Source organism: Terrapene carolina, unplaced genomic scaffold, assembly GCF_002925995.2.
Source record: "Terrapene carolina triunguis isolate 2854851 unplaced genomic scaffold, T_m_triunguis-2.0 Scaffold69, whole genome shotgun sequence".
Lineage (NCBI taxonomy): Eukaryota > Metazoa > Chordata > Testudines > Emydidae > Terrapene > Terrapene triunguis.
In genome coordinates, this window is record NW_020664420.1 from 20,516,889 (window position 1) to 20,538,086 (window position 21,198).

At 43.4% G+C, this 21,198-nt stretch overlaps 1 protein-coding gene across 1 annotated transcript in view; it reads right to left on the minus strand.

Annotated features, from left to right (window-relative positions):
• FYB1 (FYN binding protein 1) overlaps nucleotides 1–21,198 on the minus strand; it is a 70,996-nt gene that overhangs the window by 35,752 nt on the left and 14,046 nt on the right. The window contains exons 2-5 of the mRNA XM_024198975.2: nucleotides 4,504–4,687; nucleotides 3,021–3,070; nucleotides 1,892–1,911; nucleotides 535–581 (exon numbers count right to left, since the gene is read on the minus strand). Of these exons, the coding sequence (XP_024054743.2) occupies nucleotides 535–581; nucleotides 1,892–1,911; nucleotides 3,021–3,070; nucleotides 4,504–4,687 (301 nt within the window). The remainder of the gene's footprint in view (nucleotides 1–534; nucleotides 582–1,891; nucleotides 1,912–3,020; nucleotides 3,071–4,503; nucleotides 4,688–21,198) is intronic.

Sequence of the window (21,198 nt, forward strand, 5' to 3'; positions counted from 1 at the left end):
GCACTGCAGCAGTTCAGTGGGAGGGAAGCTTGCATTTCTGCTGTCTGTACTGTCCCTGCTCTGTGGACACATAGGGGGTTTCAGATCCGTGGAGATGTCAATCCAACAGTTTCATGAGCTCTATTAAAATTCACTTTGAGAACAACAACATTAACAAAATAATTCAACTAGTATTGGGGTGGTGGTGTTATATTTTGTTCCCATTTCAGGCAGTAACTCTGTGCAGCAGCTCAGCCATGTTCCAAAGAGCTGAAGAGCACACTCTTTTACTACCCAATTCAAAATAGTCACAGGACTTCATTTGAGGAAGCATCTCTACCCGCATGCTACATCTAGTTCTAGGAGGGAGTTAACCTGTAAACTGATATGCTTTCTTTAGGGAAGATGATTAAGGTGGATGGAGCCCAAGATTGCAGTGCAGTCAAGCTTCTGGGCCAGATGAAGTATATTTCCTAGCATATTTCGTAGTGATCTGTTTCTTCATTCAGTAACAAAGACACAACGGATTATAGGTGTATAAGTTAGATTTGATACCTGATGTCATTGATATCTTCATACGTCTCTCCATCACTCTCTTGACCCTATACGAAAAATTAATCATGATTCAGTTTCCAATGGCCCAAATACACTGGAGTTCAATTTTATAGCTAGATACAAACAGACATACATTAAAGCAGAAAAATAATTAATTGAAAATGCATTTAATCTTTCCATGCCCAAATTACTAAATTCAGGGGTGGCCAACCTGTGGCTCCGGAGCCACATGCGGCTCTTCAGAAGTTAATATGCGGGTTCTTGTATAGGCACCGACTCCTGTGCTGGAGCTACAGGCGCCAACTTTCCAATGTGCCGGGGGGTGCTCACTGCTCACCCCCTGGCTCTGCCATAGGCCCTGCCCCCACTCCACCCCTTCCCACCCCTTCCCCGAGCCTGCCATGCCCTCGCTCCTCCCCCTTGGAGCCTCCTGCACGCCATGAAACAGCTGATCGGGAGGTGCAGGAAGGGAGGAGGAGAGGCTGCCGATGGGCGGGAGGTGCTAGGAGCGGGGGGTAGGGGTGGAGCTGATGGGGGGCTGCTGACATATTACTGTGGCTCTTTGGCAATGTACACTGGTAAATTCTGGCTCCTTCTCAGGCTCAGGTTGGCCACCCCTGTACTAAATTGTTCAAATACGTATTTCTTCTGTTCTGACCTTGGTTGTTATTATCTATCTATATCTATATTTATAAAAAATATAAAATATATAAAAAAAAACAGCCTCCTTCCCATCACACACACACACATTGATTGTTTATTCTGAAGTGAGTCTCTGTGCTGTAACTTTGGTTACACTGCATCTGAAAGATGGCATGGCTTGAAAGGGACCAGAGTTAAAAACTAATTATGGGAGATGATGCATTGAGGGGGGCAAATCTATTGAAGGTATTGGAATAGGGCTCAGATTAGAGTTCTGTTCCTGACTCTGCCAGAGACTTATTGTGTAACCTTGGGCAAGCCACTGAGGCCCTGATTCAGTGAGGTACTTAATCACATGCCTAATTTTAAGCACATGAGTAGTCCCACTGAAATCAACAGGGATACTCACGTGCTTAAAATTAGGCACGTGATTGAGTACCTTGATGAAATAGGCCTATATCTCTGGAAAGTTTCAGTGAAACTGAAATGTCAGTGGAAAGTGGAAATGGAAGATTTTGTGAACTTTTTGGCTTCTGGCCAGCTTTATAATTAGTCCCACTTTTGTTCTGGATTCAGCTACTTTCATTGTTGCCCTCTACAGTTCTCCAATTTATCAGCAATATACTGGATCTATTCTGCAACAAACTGGCTTTTCTAATGCAGTGATGTATTGGAAAGAATATGTTTTCAGTGTGTTATAAAGGATAATACTTACCCCATCTGTATTTCCATGACCTGAATGACCAAAAATAAAAATAAACAGACTATTATTTTCTTTTGTAGAGAAAGTGCCTCATGCTGGTGCTAACTATATGGGCACATACACAGCTGTACCTTAACTAGTGCCAAATATAGATTTATAATGAATCTTATCTGTTTTAATGAGGATAAGAATGGAAACTAATTGGGATGAACTGAGCTTCCTACTGTGGTACTTTCTAAACTTCTAGCAGTATCTGATTTAAGGACTTTCACTTCATCTGCCATAGTGTGTATTGTATCACATACACCCCAAACCAGAATGTTCACTTTAAAGCTTCCTCAGAGACAACAGTGTCCTTGCCTATCATATCAGTTTACAAAAATCCAACCACTTACAAGCAAGGAAGTGAATAGATAAGAACGAAAAACCGTACACTGGTCACATAGGGCTAGTGCACCACCAGCCCTCCACAGCCATGGCAGGGAGTATGGAGGCATAAGGGCTGTATTCTCCTGTGCATGCTAGCTATAGTATGGCCTGCAGCATAGGAAGAGAAGGCTAGGCAGAGCTGCTGATATTCCCAGGCTGTGCAAGTGGGTAGCAGGCTTCATCTCCACCCCACTACATGCTGTGCTGGCCAGAATACTGAGTGAGGTCCACTGCGGCTGGTATAGCCCTGGCACAGTTTACTTTCTCCCTAGGGGAGACCAGGAGAGAGAGTCATAATCTGCTTCTTGGGCTACTCCTGTACAATACAACTATGTGCTGGCCCTTGCTCAGGGCAGATGGCAAAGTGACGCTCATACCTAACAAGCAAATTACTTTTATCCAGTATAAAAGCAATGCATTTTCATGAGAACACAACAACTCTGAAAAAAGAGTATTCATTCCAGATCAGCGTTGAAAGTTATTAGGCTCAGCAAATCTTCCAAGCCAAAGTTACGCGGGTGCTAAAACAAGGCTTTCTAAGAGAAAGTGCCTGCCATGTTGATTGTGGAGTGGTTAATGCTGTTATAGAATGTACACCACTCCAAAATATGACTTGCAGTTCAATAACACCATAAATATTTATGCCAGTCACTTATATTATAAATACAACTTAATTCTTAAATGGTTGCTATTAGTTAAAATGTATTCTTACCATCTGAACCAAATTCAACATCATCGTAACTTTGTTCATTGTCTGGACTTCTGTGAATATGAAAAGAAAATGTGAAATCTGAGAAGATAGTTCCTATAATTACACCTTCGTTTAGCTTTGCTCTGCTGCACGTGCCAAATATTTGGGACATTGACTGGATAGTCTGTTCACTTTCAGCCCTAAACAATACAGAGTTTAAATCTGTGTTTAAGTACAGTTGAGATTCCCATAATGGATTAAGCATGACTCTGGTTTTTAGACGGTGGCATCTTGACTCTGAACATAAAAACAGAAAATAAATGAGCCAAAGGCACTCATATACAAGTGTGGTATAAACACAGTAATTTGGCAGACCGACAGACAGACAGAATAGTCAGAAATCTGTTTGGGGGTTTGGAACACTAATAATCTCTGCAGATGCATAAACATAGCAACATATATTTGCATGTTATATAGGTCCTTACAGGCAAAGAGAAGAAGCTTGAATCTTAAGCAGACAGGACGGAGAATGTACAGGAATGCTTTTTATAGAGGCTGTGGGACCTGCTGTGGTTTAGCTGCTCTCTGGCCACTAGATGGAGCACTTAATGTAGTTCATACTCAGTAATATATTTGTTTGAGTTCACGAGAATTTTCTATCTGAAAATGTTTCTCAAGTTCAAGAACAGCAGCCTCTTTAGACTGTGTGCTTTCACATCATCAGTAGCAACATACAGTGTGCTGTGTGGTAAGACAGAAACCTCTTATGTCTGATAGATGCTCTATGTGTGCAATAAGTTGTTTACCGCAAAATTGCTTATTCTGAATACTGAACCTGCTTCCATTTTCCTTTTCACTTTAGAAACACATGCCTTTAACCCTTTGGCTGCCAGCAGGTCCCGACTTGGCAAGCCAAATTTGAGAAGAGCATGAAAATAGCACCACAATGGGTAATAGAGGCTCCGAAATTTAAAACTATGAGCCAAGTTCCTCTCTCACGTGTGCAGTCTCACTGACTCTCCCCAGCCCTTTTGCCTGGTATGCACTGACTGGTGGCCATTGACTTCTCTGTCTCTTCCCTCCTCTGCCATGGACCCAGAGTGCTGGAGTAAGGTTCTCAGTTGCTGCTGCTGGCTGGACTACTTACTCCCTACACATAAGGGAGAGGACAGAGCACCTGCCCTTATACTTTTGTGATACAGGACATGGAAGAGTTTTCTCCCACCATCACCTGCAGAGTGGGAGGGAGGGATTTGATAGTATATTTCCAGGGGCTGGCAGCAATCAGCTGAGCTGAAGGTCCCAATACAAGTTCCATTATAGTCCATGTAAAGACTTTCAGTCACTTTAATAGCAGACTCAATGTGGCGTGAGAGCTTGGGTCTCCAGGCACCTGGGAGCTGGCCTTAAACTGCCACTGCCTGAGCATGTTGGTCTCCCATGATAGACATGAACTGGAAAGTAAAAGCAAAATATAAGCAAAACAGATTTCATGTTCACTTACGAGGGATCAGAGCTGGGTTTGATGTTTCTTGGAGGTAGGCTGGGAACTGGTGGTGCTTGTGTTGATGGGTGAGAAGCTGAAGGAGGAGGAGGAGGTGGTGTCTGTGTAGCAGAATGGGGGGGTGGAAGTAGAGGTGAGGAGAGCACTGAGTGGGACATCTGTTTAACAACTTCTTTGTTAGAGCCTAAAACCAACAAAACAAAGACAATTTATCTAGTTAACAACTCAAGATGATCCAAAGACAAAACATTGCTTGTTCAGATAAACTCTAGATATAACATATTAATAGGAAACATACCCAGAAATTAACATGTTATTTAAAGATCATAGATGTGCATGGTGCCTTATAATACATATATAGACAGATATTATTTGTATTATCACAGCATCTAGGAGTCTCAGCCATGGACCACATTGTGCTAGGCACTGTACAAACCAGAACAAAAAGATGGGCCCTGCTTCAAACAATTTACAATCTAAGTGTAAGATAAGAGACAACAGATAGATACAGTGTGATGCTCTGTACCTCGCGGGAACATCCTACACCCCCATGTTCATCTTTATAAAATGATTGTGTGGTATCCAATGCAAAGTTTGTCATGTTGGGTGTTCTCCGAAAGCTCATGATGCACTGAGAATGGTTGTTATAGTGATGTTAAAGTAATTGTTACAGTAATGTTATAGGTTATAATTTCATATATATAGTTATGAGGCTGAAAATGTATCCTCATGGATTAAAGCAAACCCAGGCAAAAGCTCTCCAAGAACAGAGAGGCAGTTCACACCTCATCAGGGCATGTATGGAACAAACCCAGCCCAACCTCACAGGAACAAAGGACACTGGCCTAGGCACCAACAAAAGAATCTGTAGACTCTCGAGGGTGTCACCCCCCTTCCTTTGGTCAGTTTGGAACTGTGATGAGGTAATGCTCACCTAACCCTGAAGTGGGGAGGCAATACCAAGAGGGAAGAAAGGACATGATAGAAGGGAGAGACATTTGCCATGTTCTCTCTCTCTTCCACCTACAGCTATAGACACCACCACCACCAAGCGACTGAAGCACTGACCAAAGGGGAGAGCCTGGCTGAAGAGCAACCAGACAGCCTGTGGTGAGAAGCATCTAAGTTTGTAAGGGCATTGAAAGTGTTAAGATCAGCTTAGAATGGGTTTTACTTTTATTTTATTTGACCAAATCTGACTTGTTACGTTTTGACTTATAATCACTTAAAATCGATCTTTAAAGTTAATAAATCTGTTTGTTTATTCTACCTGAAGCAGTGCATTTGGTCTGAAGTGTGTCAGAGGCTCCCCTTGGGATAACAAGCCTGATACATATCAATTTCTTTGTTAAACTGATGAACTCACATAAGCTTGCAGTGTCCAGCGAGCATAACTGGACACTGCAAGATGGAGGTTCCTAGGTTTGTGTGTGGGACTGAAGATATTGGCAGTGTCATTCAGTTGCACAATCCAAGGAGTAGCTTACGTGCTAGAGGCTGTGTGTGAACAGCCCAGGAGTGGGGGTTCTCACAGCAGAGCAGGGTAAGGCTGGCTCCCAGAGTTGAGGATTGGAGTGACCTACCAGATCACTGGTCCAGATACCACCAGAGGGGAACGTCACAGTGGCACAGCAAGCCGGGTGTATGTACGGCTTGTTACTCCAAGTGAAGTTCACACTTTAAGCACTGATATTTATTATTTTAAGTGAGTCTTAAGTGGCTAAGAACAATCAGGAGGAGGTCACAGTTTTGTTATTTTCTGTTTGTTTATTTCAGTTGAGGGAAGTAAGCACAAGAAAGCAGAAAAATGACTACCAGTGAGGCAGCTACAAAACTAGAGCTGTCCAGACTGGAAGCTGTAGAGAAGGAAAAGGACCGAGAGTTTCAAATGTGGCAGGCAGAAATGAGGCTCAAAGAAGAGGAGGCCGCACACAGAAGGGCTATGGAAGAAAAAGAAAAAGAGAGAGAAGAAAGAGAAAGAGTAAGAGAGCTGGAAGAACGAGAGAGAGCAAAAACACCAGCTGGACCTGCTAGAGAAGCAGAACCAGAACCCCCAACGACTCCCATCACTCCAAAAATCCACAAATGGGAACACTTATGTCCTGCATACAGTGAAGAGGATGATATTGCTGAATATCTGACTACCTTCGAACGGCTGTGTGTAATACATGAAATCCCTGATGATAAGAGAGTTCCTACCCTGACTGTGAAATTTACTGGTAAATCTTGAAATGTATTCAATGGAATGCCTGTTGAAGATGCTTTAGACCAGGGGTAGGCAACCTATGGCATGCGTACCAAAGGTGGCACATGAGCTGATTTTCAGTGACACTCATACTGCCCAGGTCCCGGCCACCGGTCCGGGGGACTCTGCATTTTAATTTAATTTTAAATTAAGCTTCTTAAACATTTCAAAAACCTTATTTACTTTACATACAATAATAGTTTAGTTATATATTACAGACTTATAGAAAGAGACGTTCTAAAAACGTTAAAATATATTACCGGCACGCAAAACCTTAAATTAGAGTTAATAAATGAAGATTTGGCACACCACTTCTGAAAGGTTGCCGACCCCTGCTTTATACAATTGTAAATTTAAAGATACTGTTTTGCGAAGTTTTCAGATTATCCCTGAAACATATTGAGTTAAATTTAGGAATCTTAAGAAGGATATTGGTATGAGTAATGGGGAATATGTAAACAAAATGAAAGATTTGTTGGGAAAATGGGTGAGGGGTAAAGAGTTGGGAAGTTTTGAGGGAATGTTGGATCTTATTGCTCAAGAGCATTTCCTAAGCTTATGTAAGGCTGATGTAAAGCAGTGTCTATGGGACAAAGATGTAAAGTCTGTGGATGAGATGGCTTTTTTAGCTGATGCCTTCAAACAGAATCAGGCATCTATTGAGGGCAGGCCACAGAAAGAGGGGTTTAAAACTGGTGGGAAGGGAGGATCTCATTTTGCTGCATCACTGTTCTGCTTCTCTAGCAGGTCCAGCTGGTATTTTTGCTCTCTCTCTTTCTTCCAGCTCTCTTACTCTTTCTCTTTCTTCTCTCTCTTTTTCTTTTTCTTCCATAGCCCTGGGAAGAAAGAAGGGGTTTGGGAGCCTAAACATTCTCTTACCCAAAAAATTCCTCTAACCCTCATCCCAAATCTCCTGTAAAAGCAGAAGAGCCCAAAAGGTGCTATCAATGTAATTCCACTGATCACCCGAGGAATAAATGCCCTGTGCTAGGAGGAAGCAGGCAACCAATAGCTCACGTTAGTTCTGCAGTCCTCAACACAGAAACCCCCCAAGCAATTGAAACCTATCATATTGGTTCTGTGAGGTTAGCCTCTGCAGAACCAAATATGGAGCATGTTAAGGCTGTCCAAATTAATGGCAGGGAGTACTTGGGGCAGAGGGATACAGGGGCCCAGATCTCTCTGGTTAAACAGAGTGTGGTCCCAAAGGCCAGTATGTTGCCTGGCCAAATGGCAGAGATCATGGGGGTGGGCGAAAGCAGATTCCTTGTACCACTAGCTAAAATCCATGTGGTCTGGGAAGGTTTGGAAAATGTTTTGACTGTGGGGGTAATGGAACACCTCCTATTCAACCTGCTCCTTGGTAATAATTTTTTCCGTGTAGCTCAGGTTAAAGTATTTGCCTGCAGCAGGAGGGAGTTTTATGCTGGGACCCCCGAGGGAAAGGGTGAGGTCTCAGGAACTGCTGAGAGAATGGGAGAGAGTCGTCTTGATTCTTCTGCAGCAGGGAGAAACAACATGCTTCCAGGTGGGAGGGTGGTTGAGACCAATTCCTGCACTGCAGCTGGAGGCAACACCACATCAGGAAAGGATGGGGGTGTAATGCCTGCCAGGGAGAGAATTGTTCAGGTTGTTAGCTGCCAGCAGGTTGCAGCTGAACCAGAGTCAAAACCGGCTCTAGGGAGCATAGACCAATGTGTCCCAGAGGAGAGCCCCCAAAAAGGGGCAGGGGATCTCAGAAACCACTGAAAGGTGGGTGAGGATTCCTGTGACTCTGTAACACAGGGAAGCAATGTGCTTCCATGTACCGGGGGAGGGGACTGAGACTAGCTCCTTTCCAGCAGAAGGCAACATGCCCTCAGGAGCAGGGGCAGGAGAGGTGTTGTCAGTGATTAAAGAAACTGTCCCAGTTGTTAGCTGGCAGAGTTCTGCAAGTGAACAAGAAATAGAACCCTTCCCAGGGAGCACAGAGAAATGTATCTTAGGAGGGGGCCCAGAGGAGGAAACTGGGGAAGGAATAGTGGGGGTACAGGAATGTCTCCTCTCTAGTCAGTTGGAGCAGGATGCCCAGGACACTAGGAGGATGGCTCGGTCAGCATCTGTGCACCCAGACACTCAGCCTGTGACCCAAGTTTTGAGAAGGAACTGTGTAACTGACCTCCTGGAGGGGAGCAGTCACACAGCTGACTTCTCAGGGACAGAGAAAGGGGTGGGGGAGGGTACCCCAATCCAGGTCCCAATTTTTCAGGATGCTATTTCTGATAAGTTTTTGGAAAGTAACTGTGTCTCTTTAAATCAAGATGCAGCTCCAATGCCTGCAATAACAGAGGAGTTGGGACCAAGAAGTTTCCAGGTGGTAGTTTGTCAGAATACAAATGACCCAACTGACAGAGAAGGGGGTGTTTTCCCCCAGACTGGTAAAACATAAAGAGCAGTTATGGGAAAGCTGCTGGGAAAAGGAGAATCTGATCAAAAGGTAAACACACATAGGAGGGGGAAAACACAGGGTAACCCCAAAAGGGGAGTTGGATTTTCTGCATATGTACAGTCCTGGGGTTGGGAGACCGCTCCCCAAAGGGCCAGCCAATGTGCAGGATACCCCTGAACACCTATTGTGCCAGACCTCGAGGCACCAAAATTCCAAAAACATGATTAAATTAAGAGCCCACACAAAGAGAAAGACTGGAAGGAAAGAAAAGACGGTGACTGATTAAATGGGAGAGAGTCAAAGGACACCATGGGTAATGAACAAACTAACCTCAAACTACACTATCTAAATAGAGGGCATGGTATCATAAAGATACTTGTAAACACCCATCTGTGATAAAAAATTGGAATTAATGTTAAGTTTTGGGGATAAGAATTATGACACAGATGTTAAACCTTATGATAATGCTACTTTTGAATTATACCTGTAAACAGCTTTAAAGCTTATCACAGCAGAGAAACCATAAAAAACCTGGTTTGCTGTGTGTGAATGAGGAAACTGAGGCACGCTGCCTCATGGCCTTAATGGCTGGATGCCAAGAGAACTATAACACAAACTGTCTTCGAGCTAGTCAGTGACTAAGGGTATGTCTACACTACAGGATTAATCCGAATTTAGATAATTCGAATTTGGGAAACAGGTTGTATAAATTCGATTGTGCGCGGCCACACTAAGCACATTAATTTGGTTTTTAACCACATTAATTCGGTGGTGTGCGGCCACACTACCCCATTACTTTAACCACAGTAATTCGGTGGTGTGCGGCCACACTAACCCTAATTCGAATTAACAAAATCGATTTAGGCACTACTCCGCTCGTCGAGGTGGAGTACAGAAATCGATTTTAAGTGCCCTTTAATTCGAATTAACTGGCTCTGTAGTGTGGACGGGTGAAGGGTTAATTCGGATTAACGCAGCTAAATCCGAATTAAAGTCGTAGTGTAGACCAGGCCTAACCCTCTTGCAGTAAACTAAGAGGGGAAGTGTGACTCTCTGTACCTTGGGGGAACACCCTATAACCCCATAGATTCATAGATTCATAGATTCTAGGACTGGAAGGGACCTCGAGAGGTCATCGAGTCCAGTCCCCTGCCCGCATGGCAGGACCAAATACTGTCTAGACCAACCCCGATAGACATTTATCTAACCTACTCTTAAATATCTCCAGAGATGGAGATTCCACAACCTCCCTAGGCAATTTATTCCAGTCTTTAACCACCCTGACAGTTAGGAACTTTTTCCTAATGTCCAACCTAGACCTCCCTTGCTGCAGTTTAAGCCCATTGCTTCTTGTTCTATCCTCAGAGGCTAAGGTGAACAAGTTTTCTCCCTCCTCCTTATGACACCCTTTTAGATACCTGAAAACTGCTATCATGTCCCCTCTCAGTCTTCTCTTTTCCAAACTAAACAAACCCAATTCTTTCAGCCTTCCTTCATAGGTCATGTTCTCAAGACCTTTAATCATTCTTGTTGCTCTTCTCTGGACCCTTTCCAATTTCTCCACATCTTTCTTGAAATGCGATGCCCAGAACTGGACACAATACTCCAGCTGAGGCCTAACCAGAGCAGAGTAGAGCGGAAGAATGACTTCTCGTGTCTTGCTCACAACACACCTGTTAATACATCCCAGAATCACGTTTGCTTTTTTTGCAACAGCATCACACTGTTGACTCATATTTAGCTTGTGGTCCACTATAACCCCTAGATCCCTTTCTGCCGTACTCCTTCCTAGACAGTCTCTTCCCATTTTGTATGTGTGAAACTGATTTTTTCTTCCTAAGTGGAGCACTTTGCATTTGTCTTTGTTAAATTTCATCCTGTTTAACTCAGACCATTTCTCCAATTTGTCCAGATCATTTTGAATTATGACCCTGTCCTCCAAAGCAGTTGCAATCCCTCCCAGTTTGGTATCATCCGCAAACTTAATAATCGTACTTTCTATACCAATATCTAAGTCGTTAATGAAGATATTGAACAGAGCCGGTCCCAAAACAGACCCCTGCGGAACCCCACTCGTTATGCCTTTCCAGCAGGATTGGGAACCATTAATAACAACTCTCTGAGTACGGTTATCCAGCCAGTTATGCACCCACCTTATAGTAGCCCCATCTAAATTGTATTTGCCTAGTTTGTCGATAAGAATATCATGCGAGACCGTATCAAATGCCTTACTAAAGTCTAGGTATACCACATCCACAGCTTCTCCCTTATCCACAAGACTCGTTATCCTATCGAAGAAAGCTATCAGATTGGTTTGACATGATTTGTTCTTTACAAATCCATGCTGGCTGTTCCCTATCACCTTACCACCTTCCAAGTGTTTGCAGATGATTTCCTTAATTACTTGCTCCATTATCTTCCCTGGCACAGAAGTTAAACTAACTGGTCTGTAGTTTCCTGGGTTGTTTTTATTTCCCTTTTTATAGATGGGCACTATATTCGCCCTTTTCCAGTCTTCTGGAATCTCTCCCGTCTCCCATGATTTTCCAAAGATAATAGCTAGAGGCTCAGATACCTCCTCTATTAGCTCCTTGAGTATTCTAGGATGCATTTCATCAGGCCCTGGTGACTTGCAGGCATCTAACTTTTCTAAGTGATTTTTAACTTGTTCTTTTTTTATTTTATCTGCTAAACCTACCCCCTTCCCATTAGCATTCACTAGGTTAGGCATTCCTTCAGATTTCTCGGTGAAGACCGAAACAAAGAAGTCATTAAGCATCTCTGCCATTTCCAAGTTTCCTGTTACTGTTTCTCCCTCTTCACTAAGCAGTGGGCCTACCCTGTCTTTGGTCTTCCTCTTGGTTCTAATGTATTGATAAAAAGTCTTCTTGTTCCCCTTTATTCCCTTAGCTAGTTTGAGCTCATTTTGTGCCTTTGCCTTTCTAATCTTGCCCCTGCATTCCTGTGTTGTTTGCCTATATTCATCCTTTGTAATCTGTCCTAGTTTCCATTTTTTATATGACTCCTTTTTATTTTTTAGATCATGCAAGATCTTGTGGTTAAGCCAAGGTGGTCTTTTGCCACATTTTCTATCTTTCCTAACCAGCGGAATAGCTTGCTTTTGGGCCCTTAATAGTGTCCCTTTGAAAAACTGCCAACTCTCCTCAGTTGTTTTTCCCCTCAGTCTTGATTCCCATGGGACCTTACCTATCAGCTCTCTGAGCTTACCAAAATCCGCCTTCCTGAAATCCATTGTCTCTATTTTGCTGTTCTCCCTTCTACCCTTCCTTAGAATTGCAAACTCTATGATTTCATGATCACTTTCACCCAAGCTGCCTTCTACTTTCAAATTCTCAACGAGTTCCTCCCTATTTGTTAAAATCAAGTCCAGAACAGCTTCCCCCCTAGTAGCTTTTTCAACCTTCTGAAATAAAAAGTTGTCTGCAATGCAGTCCAAGAATTTGTTGGATAGTCTGTGCCCCGCTGTGTTATTTTCCCAACATATATCCGGATAGTTGAAGTCCCCCATCACCACCAAATCTTGGGCTTTGGATGATTTTGTTAGTTGTTTAAAAAAAGCCTCATCCACCTCTTCCACCTGGTTAGGTGGCCTGTAGTAGACTCCTAGCATGACATCACCCTTGTTTTTTACCCCTTTTAGCCTAACCCAGAGACTCTCAACACTTCCGTCTCCTATGTCCATCTCTACCTCAGTCCAAGTGTGTACATTTTTAATATATAAGGCAACACCTCCTCCCTTTTTCCCCCGTCTATCCTTCCTGAGCAAGCTGTATCCATCCACACCAACATTCCAATCATGTGTATTATCCCACCAAGTTTCAGTGATGCCAACAATGTTCATCTTTATAAAATGATTGTGTGGTATCCAATGCAAACTTTGTCATGTTGGGTGTCTTCGGAAGACTCATGATGCACTGAGCATGGTTGTTATAGTGATGTTATAGTAATTGTTACAGTAATGTTATAGGTTATAATTTCATATATATAGTTATGAGGCTGAAAATGTATTCTCCTGGCTTAAAGCAAGCCCAGGCAAAAACTCTCCAAGAACAGAGAGGCAGTTCACACCTCATCAGGGCATGTATGGGACAAACCCAGCCCAACCTCACAGGAACAAAGGACTCTGGCTTAGGCAGCAACAAAAGAATCTGTAGACTCTCGAGGGTGTCACCCCCTTCCTTTGGTCAGTTTGGAACTGTGATGAGGTAATGCTCACCTGAATCTGAAGGGCAGGGAGGGCAAAGCCAAGGGGGAAGAAAGAACATGATAGAAGGGAGAGAGATTTGCCATGCTCTCTCTCAATTCCACCTACATTTACAGACACCACACCAAGCAACTGAAGCACTGATCAAAGGGGAGAGCCTGGCTGAAGAGTAACCAGCCAGCCTGTGGTGAGAAGCATCTAAGTTTGTAAGGGCATTGAAAGTGTTAAGATCAGCTTAGAATGTGTTTTGCTTTTATTTCATTTGACCAAATCTGACTTGTTATGTTTTGACTTATAATAACTTAAAATCTATCTTTATAGTTAATAAATCTGTTTGTTTATGCTACCTGAAGCAGTGCATTTGGTTTGAAGTGTGTCAGAGGCTCCCCTTGGGATAACAAGCCTGATACATATCAATTTCTTTGTTAAATTGATGAACTCATAAGCTTGCAGTGTCCAGCGAGCATAACTGGACACTGCAAGATGGAGGTTCTTAGGGTTGTGTGTGGGACTGAAGATATTGGCTACTGTCATTCGGATGCATAATCCAAGGAGTAGCTTACTTGCAAGAGGCTGTGCATGAACAGCCCAGGAGTGGGGGTTCTCACAGCAGAGCAAGGCAAGGCTGGTTCCCAGAGTCAAGGATTGGGGTGACCTAGCAGATCACCGGTCCAGATACCACCAGAGGGGAACGTCACATACAACAGTGGGGATATTACAAGGAAACAATTAGGCAATACTGTTCAGCATGATAGGCTGTAGTATCAGCACATCAGCCAACATTAAATAATTCTAATAGGTGATGCTGATAGTGAAGCCCAAAATTAACACTGCTATTTTTTTTTCCATTTTAAGACCCTGTTTTCAGTTGCGTATAACTTTGCCAAACTTTAAACATGGGTTGAAATTTCCCATGCTAGGCATCTGCCTCACACTGAATTTTTTAAAGGGTTTTAGCAACAATGGTTCATCTGTATCTGTGAATGAAATTAGGGAAAATACATTGTTTTGTTCATGATAAGAAAATCTTACAGTTGTTTCATTGAGAAGCTCTGCCACTGTCATTCATTGGAGCAGGGACTTCCAATTTGGAAGCGGTGTGTGTGTGTGTGTGTGTGTTGCTCTGGTGTTACGGATCTATTCTTTGCTGTCCCTGTGAAAATCCACCTAAATCTGGCCAAGTTATAAACCTCTGAATAATCCCAGTTCACACATGCTAACAGTCGTGATCTGAAGACATCAAGAGATGGAGAATTCACCACTTCCCTTGGTAGTTTGTTCCAATGGTTAATTACCCTTACAGTTAAAAAACTTTGATTAATTTCTAATCTGAATTTGTCTGGCTCCAGCTTCCAGTCATTGGTTCTTGTTATGCTTTTCTCTGCTACATTAGAGAGCTTTTCAGTACCCAATGTTTTCTCCCTGTGCTTCATTGATATTGTGTAGTGCTAGTTTTTTAATCGGAATGTCATGTAGTATTAAACCAAACTCCTTACAATAGTCTAAGTATATTACAACTATGCAATTACCTTTGTCAACCAAACTTGTAATCTCATCAGTGAATGAATCAGTTTTGTTTGACAAGACCTATTTTCAATAGAATCACATTAACTGGCATTAATTATAGCCTTATCCTTTAGTTCTTTATTAATTGAATCCCATATCAGCTTTTTCATTATTTTACCCTGTGCAACCTTAATTCTGCCCTCTTGTGCAGTCTTTAATTACACAATCACATTCCCCTCCCACCAGTTGTTTATTGACTTCTATTGGACCTATGTGCTCAGCATAGAGTAAGAGCTGTAAAATCTGGCTCTTCGTGATTTGTACTAGCACACTGTTGGCACTTAACGTATACTAAGTAATCACATTTATACTCAAAATGTTTCCTTTTTCTTTTCTTTCTGTAGGCCTCATTATCTCCTGTCTTGCACCTTGTGTACTCATCCACACTTGTGCAAACTGAAACCAATGTGGGTGCAAAATACTTCCATTCTAGTATTGAAATTAATGGGACTATTTGTGTAGGAAAATACCACTCAGTGGAAATAATGCTGGCAGAATCAGGTCCACAGTGATTGCAGATTAAGCCATAATGATGTTTCAATACTGCTTCTTTTCTGTTTTAATTGGATGTTTTGAATTAACCTAAGTTCCATATTTGTCTGTTTCTGCAAGTCTTAATACACAGCACGGAAAGTTTAATACACAGCATGGAAAGGAGCTATATTAGTGATGGAACTGGAGTCAGCTGGGAATGCTCAGGTAAAACAGAAAGAGAAGCAATAATGAAATATCATTGTGGTTGCACATGTAAATCAACACCATTCAAAGACCTGGTGAATCATTATCATTGTGCACTAGCCTCAACCACTGGCACACCAAATGACTCCTTCCTCTCCTTTGCAGATCTCTTTGGCTTTCAGACATCCTGCACCGGATCCTAGGGTGACCAGACAGCAAATGTGAAAAATCAGGACGGGGGTAGGGGGTAATAGGAGCCTATATAAGAAAAAGACCCCAAAATCGGGACTGTCCCTATAAAATCGGGACATCTGGTCACCCTACCGGACCCAGACAGAAGGGTGGAAAGCCGAGCACTGATGGCAGAAAATGAAAGCTGAATCAGACAGGATGACTAACAAATTCCTCAAAGCCTGTGCTGAGGCTGTGTGACAGGTCAAGAGAACCTTCCTTTTAGCCTCCATTGAAGCTGCAAATCCCACTCCAAGGAGCTGGCCAGGGTGTAAATTGCTTCAGCAATCCTGAGTACCTACAACCTAGATCAGAGCTAAGTACCAAGCGCAGCAAAGAAGATTTTCGTTTACATTATGAACCTCTGCTTTTCAGGTATAAATCATGGCTGAAGGTGGTTTCAAAAAGTCATAGCCTGCTAGACTGTTTTCCATAAACACTGTGGCTATTTTTCACAACAATTGCATAAAACTCATCCGTTTGAACACTTTTAGTTACAGGACACCTCCTGGGGGAATTCTGCTCCACTGTGCGGCGCAGAATTTTGTAGAAATTAATGATGTGTGCGCAGAATTTCCTTTTCCTCACAGAAATGGGCTGCAGTGCTGCTAGCTGCCAATAGGGGCCACTGGATCTGGCAGAGCCCAGCTCGCACATAGAAGACTCTGCTGGGGGCAGGGAGAGGACGCTAGAGGGTTCCTGACAGCTGCAGTTCCCAGCATGCCCTGGGGGAAGGAGGCAGCAGTGCACAGGAAACTCCGTGCAAGCCTGGGACCGAGCATCAGGCTGTTTCTCCCTCTGGTTCCTTGGGCTCTGGAGGGGAGAGAGGGGAGGGTGTCTGGGCTGAGGGCCACGGCTGGGCTCTGTGGGGGGAGAGGAGTGGGTATCTGGCCTGGTGGGGGTGTGGCTGGGGTCTGTGGAGGAGGGGTTCAGGTGTAATGGCTGGGGGGGGGGGCCCGTGGGTGGGGCCTGGGGGGGGGAATGGGTTGTGGGTGTCTGGCTCTCCAGCTGGACTCTGGGGTGGGAAAAGGGGCAGAAAAACAGCAACTGGGTTGTCATAGGGGTTTCTTTAACTCTCTACTCCTCAGGGAATTTTTGTGTGTGTCTGTATTGTTACAGACATACTTGCTGACAGGTATTTTGAAATACATTACCAAAATAATTGAAACTGGCGTGATTATGTAGTGTTATTTTGACAAATAAAATTTGCAGAATTTTAAAATATTGTGTGCAGAATTATACATTTTTTGGTACAGGATGCCCCCAGGAGTACTGTATCTTCCATGGGGTAGATTTTGCCTGGCCCTTATTCCATGTTTACATAGGGAGTGCTTGCACAGAGAGGCCAAGCAGAACTGCAGCCCCCTGTGTAAGAATAGCCACTGCAGTCAGTGGTCATTGACCTTCTGTAACCCCTGATCCATATCAGGTGATGGGGACTAGTAAATAAAAACTAGTCTTTTACCAGCATGTGTATGACACCTTATTACTGTGCACTCTGGGGAATGTAGGGGATGTTCTATCCCTGTTCCTCCACAGATGATCCAGGGCACCTCTAAGGGCAGAGAGGAAACAGGACCATGGGTCAGCCCATTATACACCAGCCACTGCACCTGGCCTGCCATACCGAGTGATAGTTTCCTGCACCCCACACAGTGATGTAGGAGAAGCGGCACAGCCTAAATGACACAATCAAGTTCTATGCAGTATTGTTGTAGCCATCTCGGTCCCAGGATATTAGAGTGACAAGGTGGGTGAGGTAATATCTATTATTGGACCAACTTCTGTTGGTGAGAGAGACAAGCTTTCAAGCTCATCAACAGAAGCAAGCTCCCCCCAGACCAGGAAACACCAAAGCAGCACCAGACCCTGCCAGAACAAAGGCAAAATCTGAAGACATATCTCCACTGCTACAATGATCAACAACTCCCATCCAACACACCTTTCAAGATCCATGGGTTCTACACGTGCCTATCACGCCATGTGGTGTACCTTATCCAGTGCACCAAATGCCCTAATAACAACTGTGTGGGTGAAACTAATCATTATACTCTCAAATGAACTCACACAGGAAAATTATAAAAGACAGACACATGTCACCTGTGGGAGAACACTTTTCACAGAGCGATCACTCTATATCTGACCTATCAGTCCTCATCCTCAAAGGAAACCTGTACAACACTTCAAAAAGATGAGCCTGGGAGCTTAAATTCATAACTTTGCTAGACATGAAAAATCATGGTCTTAATAAAGACACTGGATATATGGATTATTACAACAATCTGTAACCCACTAACTCCCTTTTTTGTCTTATGCCTACAGGGGTGTTAATGGGCCACTTCACCTTGAATGGTCCTGCCTATTATGTACTAACTACTCATTACACTCATTGAATCTATTTCCCCATGTTAAGTATCCTCACACCTTCTTGTCAACTGTCTAAAATGGGCCATCTTGATTATCACTACAAATGTTTTTTTTCTCCTGCTGATAATACCTCATCTTAATTAATTAGCCTCTTACAGTTGGTATGGCTACTTCCACCTTTTCATGTTCTCTGTATGTATATATATTTCTTACTATATATTCCATTCTATGCATCTGATGAAGTGGGCTCTGGCCCAGGAACACTTATGCTCAAATAAATTTGTTAGCCTCTAAGGTGCCACAAGTACTCCTGTTCTTTTTGCAGATACAGACTAACACAGCTGCTACTCTGAAACCTAACTACTTATGCTAAACTATCAGTTCTATCTTGTAGTTAGCTGTGAAGCTCTTAGTACCTTTCCCAGATCTGAAGAAGAGCTTTGTGTAGCTTGACAGCTTGTCTTTCTCAGCAATAGAAGTTGGTCCAATGAAAGATATTGCCTCACCACCTTGTCTCTCTAACAATCAAGTCCAGCATTTTATCCCTACTTTACTGATTTCAGAAGCCTCCTCATTAGTTGCACTAATCTCATCCTAATTTCCAACATCTTTCTGTTCTCCCTACAGTTCTAGAAAAAGTGTTCCTTCATTTTGCACACACCACAATGGAGACCCCCATGGACACCCCGATCAAACATTCACTTGACCTTCCTCACGAGGCCTGATCCTGTGAGATGTGGAACACTCCTGATCAGTACTGAATGCTTTCTACTTTCACTGGTGTAAAGAACAGATGAAGATGATCAGCACCTCCCATCAGGCACCAACCAACTCACAGCAGAACTGGTTGATTTCAAAATTTGAGAAGGTGGGGACAATTGTTATGACATGTTCTCAAAAAACATTTTCCTTCCCCCCCCCCAGCCATTTATACTGCTGGTCAAAAGGTATTGTATTTTGAAATTACATTTTTTTTAAGAAGAGGAAACATTTTCAAACAGCTTTACTGCAGAGGCAACACGTAGGGGGGGTTGCAGGGTCAAATGCCCCCTCCCCAGATTGGCCTGCCGGGGGAGGGGAGGAAGAGGGGCTCTGTCCTCCTCTCCCTGCCCCTCCCCATCAGCGTGTTCTACTGCTTCTGCCTGAGAGAGACTGGCTCGGAGGCAGCAGCGACCTACACCCTGCCTGGGCTTGGCTGCTGGGGACAGAGGCCAAGCATGCGGGGCACAAGGGCGGGCTCCGGCTCGCTGGGCCTCTGTTCTTGGCAGCCAAACCCGGGCAGGGAGCGGACTGCCGCTGCCGCCCAGCCAGTTCTCTCAGGCAGAAGTAGCTCCATCCCACTCTTCGTCCAGTTGTCAGGGAGAGCAGCTGAAGTGCAGGAGGGAGGCTCAGGGAGAGAAAGACAGAGTCCCCGCTCTCCACAGGTAACGTGGAGTGGGAAGAGCGTGGTGTCCCTAGGCTGGGCACAGGGCGGGGTGGGAGTCCCTGGGCAGAGGAGACACGTGGGGCAGTCACGTGTCCTCCCCTTTAGATTGTGCCCCCCCAGTATGGGGAGGCATGAGTCGTCTATGCCTAGTGCACAGTGAAATGTCTCCATCCACTGTTTCTTCAGCCTCACTTTTGATCCTTCCAGAGACACAAATGCTGTAGTCAAACTCTTTCATTTCCTCAAATCCACACACAAGAAGTGTATTATCCAGAAATACATGGAGAGAGCTAGAGACTACAGTCATGAGAACAAGAGAAAAAGATAGACAGATGCACAGAAGCTGGATGTCACCAACTTGTTGATGAGGTAGCAAAGAAATACAGGTTGGAAAATGAGTGGTAGTTGAATGAATTTCCCGTGTTCATGCACCTCCTTTTTTCAACAATGGAGAAACACATTTCACTGTTTTTTGTTTTTTTTTGGCAGAGACAGTACATTCAATCTCACTGATTCTAATTTTGTGAATTTCAATCATCATTACAAAATATTTGCTGTCTTAAAATTGTGCATACTTTCACAGATTTTTAAAAATATTTTTTATTAAATTTTGCAAATTTCTTGAGATTTTTCAGTTTTAGTCGGAAACATTTGAAAAAGCAAAAGCAATCACATTTAGCCACTTCTGTCTGAGAGCCTGGGGAGGTTTATTGGTTTTAAAAAGAGCTTGCTTGCAGCTCTGGCTGTAAAACAAAGAAGCAGCAACAGTGCTTGTTACAGCCGAGCACCCACTTCCTACTTTATTTATGTTTTGCAGAAAACTGTTCTCAGCTCAGCTTCCCTATCTTGCATGCTACTTTAGCAACAGACCAATTAGTCTAGGTTTCCCACTAATCTTATTTTAGAGTTGCCCAAAATAAACAACTATGTTCATAGCATTATTGAAACTGGAATCTTTTTAATAAGTATCACACTGCTATAATTTATGCTACTGTGATAGAGGCACAAAGACGCTAATTATTGCAGACACTGGGAATGCCTACTAAAGTGAAGTTTACAAAAAGTTTTAGTTATGGCCACCTGTTTTTGCATGCTCATGACTTTTCAAAAAAATTTCTTTCTGTGCAGAAATTTTACATGTGAGGGCCTTGATCCTGCATTGAGAACTGTGTAGCACAATCCCTCCCCTCCCTTCTTCTTTGACACACTGTTCTCCCCCATATCCCTCCCCACCCTGCACAACCCCTGATGCAACTCCTCCCTACCTCGCCGCCTCTTACTCCAGTTAGGTGATGGAGCTGCCTCTGCCTGCTTTGTAGCAAGAGAAATTGCCCCTATCTCAGGGAATTCTCCAATACAAATCTCCAGCTGCTCTAAGTTGACTTTGTGCCGTGTAAGGGTCGCAAAAGAAACATGGCAAACTGGAGAATCTGGCTCTCAGTTTTTAAGCAGAACTTCACACTGGTGACACAATCTAACGCACGGTTATTAAAATATTTGGCTCCCACTTAATGCCTTAATTTTCAAAA